Genomic DNA, 6,315 nt, shown 5'->3' on the forward strand with positions numbered 1-6,315 from the left:
GTCCTCCTGCAGGTGTTCCGGGCCCTCCAGGCTATGGTAAGATGGGACCTCCTGGTTCTGTTGGGCAGCAGGGTGTGCCTGGGATCCCAGGCCCTCCTGGACATCCTGGTTCAAAGGGAAAGGACGGCCGCTGTAATCCTGCAGATTGTATGAGCCATCAAGTGGACTACAGCCCCAAGGGCCCACCTGTCAAGGGCCCCTGGTAGAGATCTAGAGGGGACAAAAGCAAAAAGACTATATAGAGAAGACAAAAAGCCAAAGATTATGACCCAAAGTTATTAAAGCTGACCACAAGATGGACTACAGGAGCTGCCTTTGTTGTTGAACAGATAGAGTTACACCATATCGACCCCAAAACAAAGTCCACACTACTTTTCCAGGGGCCCCACTGGAACTGAGGCCTGCAGACACACCAGCAGCACATTTTTATTGCATCATTGTCTTTCCCTGTGAAAGCCGATTCATTGTTATATTACTGTCTTTTATGGCCTGTGTTTCCCTCACTGTGTTAAGATTCTTATTGTACATTTTTGAACATCCAAGGGGAGGTGGCAGGAATCACAATCTGTATTCTCCTTGATTAATTCTGGCCACTGCGCTTTAATGTTGTTGTGCTTTTTTCTCTCTCTCTAAATCGGTACGAAGAGAATACACACAATTACTAAACACACTTTGCTTCCATCTTTCATATCTGCATCCCATGCATTTCTAATGTGTGCTCAGTGCTTGAGGTGTGATATATATTTGAATTGGACTGGTAAGAAAATATCCCAAGAAATGTATTTCAGTCATGTAGAAACAGATCTCAAACTTAACTTACCAATACCCTCATTTGGTGGATTGACTGTTATGTATATATTTGTATTTATATATATGTAGTGGCTTTTGTACTTTTTCCACAGGCTCTCATGAAACGTTATCAGTGATATCAGTATTTGGCAACAACAAATGCTAAAAGGTTTTTTTTTTTTTTTTTTTTTTAAATTACAGGTTCAGGAAAAGACAGATTATTTATAAGAGAAAATTGCATTTACACAAAGCATATTCATTTTGTGTCCTTTTTACTAAGATATTAGTAAAAGTAATGCATCTCATTTTGTATTCTGAAGTAGCTGTAACAGCCATCTGTCTGCCTCCACAGGCACTTGTGTCAGTTGAGTCTATTCACCCGAGGTACTGTAATGCAGCGCAGCCACTAAGCACCACCCACATCACAGTCATAAGGATACAGAAAATATTCTATGAAGCATCACAAGCTGCTTTTGTAGTGTTACGTGTTACTGTTTTTTTGTCATTTTTTATATCTGGAAATATGTGGAGTTTTGAGTCTTTGTATCTCTTTATAGGTTAACCTGCAGTTTAAACTATGAGCTGATGGTCAGACTTTTGTTTGTCACAAACAAACCCATGAGAGAATGTTGAAATAAATTCCAATTTTGCTTTTCAAAGAGGTTGCACCGTGTGGTTATTAGCTGTACTATCAAATAAGTATTATTTCAGATCTATCAACAATATGGCTTTGTAAAACCTTAGTGTCTATTTTGCTAAAATGACCCTAGTATGACTATTTTAAGCACTGTATACTGTGGTCTATTAGCATTAACATTCATATTTTTTATGTACAAATTAAAAATCACAAAATCATGAAGAAAAGGCCATATTTTAAGTCTCACATTTCTTGCAAAATTATAAAGAAAGTATCAAAGTTTAATTTGACCCCAAAACTGAAAAAAACCTAAGGATACACCCTTACGTGTTGTGTAATTCCTTTACCTACTGTACATATGTACATTTGCCATGTTTCCCCTTTTGTTTTGAAATTCTATGCTTACCAGGGTATTTTTTTCATGATTTTATAAAACTCTCACTTAAGACACAAAATTGAGAAAAAGTCATATGTTAAGTTGATCCCCCCCAAAAAAGGGTAGGCCTATATACTTATTTTTTTCACCTACTATACTTTTGCCATTTTTCACCTTTTATTGCAAAAAAGTTCAAGTTACCCTACCCCAATAAAAAATGAATTTTTGACACTGGTGCATATCTTGGTATTGGCCCTTGTTAATGACATTGATATTTCAATAATTCATAGTATTATGTTTAGTATCATTTTATTGGTGACACACTGAGCTTTCATTCAAGCTCTAAATAAATTTAGAGTTTAAAATTTTGTAAAAGTACAGAGGACACTGGAGCTCTACAAACTTTTAATCACACATATTTAGGTAGGTTAGATTTAGGCCATTTCTGCCTAAATCATCTTTTGTCTTTGTGGCATCAGGAAGAGGGGGTGATTTACTGCCTAGATCAGGCTGACAATTATTCTAAGAAAGCCATAATAATCATTTATCTCACTATACAACTTGAATAAGTAATTGTTTTTATATATCTGATATGTTACTACATTGGGTAGTCTATTTACTCTGTTTTAAGTACATTAATTGCACAGGCAATATTCTTAAAATGCCACCAGACTCATTAACAATTAAACAATACAAATGTCCAGTTTTAAGCATTTCACATAGTTAAAAATGGTCTACTTCTGTATTGTGGGCTGTTGGTTTAAACTGGTTACATACTCCACGAGAACAAAGAACTTCTTCTTCCCCGAGAAGCGTGTGTGCAGAACTCCTCATACAGCCCTCCCACTGCAGCGCACGTCACACACAAAAGGTTGAAAATGCAATTGTATTGCAAATTGTGTGCAAAATCATGGCTACCTGGCCTAACGAGCTGATAATGCTCAGGGAAGAGGGTGTATAGCATGACAATAGATTGAAGATTAGTGTAGCTGACTGTAGCAGACCTCTGGTCTGTGTGGATTTAATTCTATGAACGTGTGGATGACTGTCTGCAATAATACATCCCGTCTCCTGGAGTTTAATGTGCACGTCGAGCCACTGTAACGCCGTGATCAATACTGGGATTCATTTTTATCGCCACCTTTTGGACAGACACTCTCCTCTGTGCACCGTGTTTCTCCTTCCAGGAGCTGTTTGCAGCTGCTCATCTAAACTGTCCATCATCACTGTACTTCCTCCTTCTAAGTCTGTGTGTTCTGAAAAAAAAAAGTCAGTGTGTTCTTGAAGGCTCTTGCACTTCACCACATTCATCACGCCCACTAAATTATGACCAGTCACAGAATTGTTCTCACACACCACTGAGAGAAAAAGTTCTGCCCGAGTGTTACGTGCCGGTACTTGTTGTGTGTATGTCTGTCTCTGTTTTCTGTGCAGGTTTCCAAGTGCTTCCAGTGAACCAAGTGGATCATCCACACCTGAGGCCACTTGGCCCTCGTCAGCAGAAGTATATCAACTGGAGGTGTGCACATGGCCAGGGCCAGTGTGGGCCAACTTGTGGACGCACCCACCATGCGTCTTTGCTCCATCCAGAGGGACTAGAGCATGATAATCAGCGCTGATCTTTTTAGTTTTGCTTTTGTGTTTAATTTATTATTTTGTTATTCATTTAAGTTAATAAATTTAATTAATAGTCACTGTTTCCGACTGCTGTCTCTTTCTCAGGCCTGGGTAACATTATTGTTGCTTCCCCTCATCCCCTGGACTAACTGGGGAACGTAACAAATGGGGGCTCGTCCGGGATTTCCTACTAAGGGAGAGTTCCACCAAGGTCTCGGTGACTATGTAGCTTTGTTGTAGCCATGTAGCCTGCTGGAAGCCTTGTGGTGAGTGTGAGCTTTAACCCCATTGACTGTCTTCCCAGTTTAGAATAGGTGAGTGCCCAGCTGGTCTGCTAGCAGTCCTTCCATCGGACACTCTTTTGTTATTTTGCCTTTCTTATTTTCGGAGCTAATCCTGGGCGGGGATCCAGTTCCCTGGCGGGGGTAGGCTTTCCAGGGCCTTGGCCACTGGAGTTCAGCCTTTAAAGATGCCTCGAGCCCGGCACGCTCCAGAAGACAGTTAGGTGAGTTTGTTTGGGCAGAAACTGGGACAGTCTGTGTAGAAACTCTGTATGGTTTAGCTTGTGTGTTAGCATGCGCTTTGTTCGTGTGTTCTCTGCTGCAAGCAGAGGTGTGTTTAGCGTACGCTTCGTCCTTTGTGTTTTCTCTGCTGTAGGCAGAGGTATGCGAGTGTGCACTTTCGTTCGTGTGTTTGTCTGCTGGAGGCAGAGGTGTGTGTGCACGCTCGGTTTTCATGTGTGTTAGCGTACGTTTCGTTGTTCTCTGCTGCGAGCAGGGGTGTGTGTTCGCGTGTGCTAAGACTTTGAGTTTCTCTGCTGTGGGCAGAGGTGTTGCCGGGCGTGATTTGTGGTGCTGCCGGCCATAGTAGTGGCTGTGGCGGTAGCGTGTGTGGCCATGTGGCCTGTGATTCCATTAATGCAAAGGCAGAACTGGTTCTCTGGGCAGGACTTTCTGTTTCGTGTAATGGGATCACTTCGTATGTGTTAACCCTCTAGTTGGCAGACCGGGGGTTTGCTTTTATGGGAGGGGGTGTTACGTGCCGGTACTTGTTGTGTGTATGTCTGTCTCTGTTTTCTGTGCAGGTTTCCAAGTGCTTCCAGTGAACCAAGTGGATCATCCACACCTGAGGCCACTTGGCCCTCGTCAGCAGAAGTATATCAACTGGAGGTGTGCACATGGCCAGGGCCAGTGTGGGCCAACTTGTGGACGCACCCACCATGCGTCTTTGCTCCATCCAGAGGGACTAGAGCATGATAATCAGCGCTGATCTTTTTAGTTTTGCTTTTGTGTTTAATTTATTATTTTGTTATTCATTTAAGTTAATAAATTTAATTAATAGTCACTGTTTCCGACTGCCGTCTCTTTCTCAGGCCTGGGTAACATTATTGTTGCTTCCCCTCATCCCCTGGACTAACTGGGGAACGTAACACCGAGCCATGCCGAACATGCGCTACGACTACAAAATGATGTGATTTTGTTCTCGGAGCGCCGGCAGCGAGGAGAAAGTTCTTTGTTCTTGTGGAGTATGTATCCAGCTTTAGGGTTAAAATTAGGGTTACAACTAGGATTCGGGTTAGGGTTAGAGTTCGGAAGGTCACAGAGTTGTAGATCAATGTTTGATGCATTCGGCTCACTAAGTCCATTACTAAAATGTCTCGCTTGAGGCTCTACGCTTCGTGACGGCCGAGATGCTAACCTAGCCCTGCATTAGGGTTAGGGTTACAACTAGGGTTAGGGTAAGGGTCAAAACTTTAGGGTTAGGGCTTAGGGTTCGGGTTAGGGTTAAATTTAGGAGGGTCGCAGAGTTGTGGTTCTGTTATGTTTATTGTATTCGTCTCTGAGACCATTACGGAAATGTCTCATTCGAGGCTCCACTGTCCTCTGTACTTGTCAAACGTATGTACAAAAGAGTTTGAATTAAAGCTCAGAATATCCCCTTTAAATTACTACCAAACCTAATATAAATAATTGTCTTTAACAATGGCTAATACCTATATGCACCAGGTCAAAACTGCATTTTATTTTCATCTGTGGAGGGTAAATTTACCAGCTGATAACAATAATTTAGCTGTGACTTCAATGGGGTTATCATACCAAAATGTTGACTACAGACTTGTGTCTTTTTAAAAAGTATAAGCAAACGTTCCTACTTTGAGTGGTACCGACATCTTGCCTGGCCCATGGACTAACTCTGGTTCCATTTCAGTCTTCCCACTCATTGAACCGAGGACGTCCGAATTTTCACTGTAATTCCCCCATGAAATCTAAAGCAAAGACAAATACATGTAGACAAATCAGTGCATAACAATACAAACGATAATAAACGGACATTGAAACAAAACATACCTTGTTGTCTGTGTGAAACTGGAACTCTTGACACCTGGTTGTATCAATCTCTTCTTCTTCTTCTTCTTCTTCTTCTTCTCCCTTTTCATTCAGTCACACTACCTATTTGAGCCACAGCGCCACTACTGGCGAGCCTCATATTAAATGAAGGCATGAAAAAGCAGGCAAGCATGATATAAGGTGCACACAACAACTTTCAGACTTTATTTTTTTTTTTGCAAGAAAGGGAAACTATAGACCCTATATTACTATCACCTACAAACTGAAATAGCTGGTCATTTTTATTTATTTAAAATGTTGGTGATAAGTATATAAAAACCTACAAAAAAATGACAACAACATATATAAACAGATTAATTAATAACTGAATCTGTTATATATGATTGATCTGTCTATATATGGCTTTGTCTTTGCCATTCTGGCTTTAATGAAAATGAAATAATGAAATAAATGAAATAAAGCATATTTAAAGTTTTACCCTGTTTTTTTCTTGCAATGTGTGTTTTATATATTATGCTAAAAAGTGCATAATGGTCCTTGATAATACA

At 40.7% G+C, this 6,315-nt stretch overlaps 1 protein-coding gene and 1 long non-coding RNA gene across 4 annotated transcripts in view; one reads left to right on the plus strand and one right to left on the minus strand.

The window, feature by feature from the left end:
- Positions 1 to 1,448, plus strand: part of col16a1 (collagen, type XVI, alpha 1) — a 55,857-nt gene extending 54,409 nt beyond the window's left edge. For all 3 annotated transcript variants that reach the window (XM_028428425.1, XM_028428440.1, XM_028428434.1), the window contains one exon: positions 13 to 1,448. In XM_028428425.1, the coding sequence (XP_028284226.1) occupies positions 13 to 206 (194 nt within the window). In that variant the 3' untranslated portion in view covers positions 207 to 1,448. The remainder of the gene's footprint in view (positions 1 to 12) is intronic.
- LOC114451064 (uncharacterized) lies at positions 144 to 5,809 on the minus strand. The gene is made up of 3 exons (XR_003672169.1): positions 5,768 to 5,809; positions 5,572 to 5,685; positions 144 to 210 (listed from the first exon to the last, which is right to left on the minus strand). It is a non-coding gene; the product is annotated as an uncharacterized LOC114451064 (long non-coding RNA).
- Positions 5,810 to 6,315: the final 506 nt, after the last annotated feature.

This window comes from Parambassis ranga, chromosome 2 (genome assembly GCF_900634625.1).
Source record: "Parambassis ranga chromosome 2, fParRan2.1, whole genome shotgun sequence".
NCBI lineage: Eukaryota > Metazoa > Chordata > Actinopteri > Ambassidae > Parambassis > Parambassis ranga.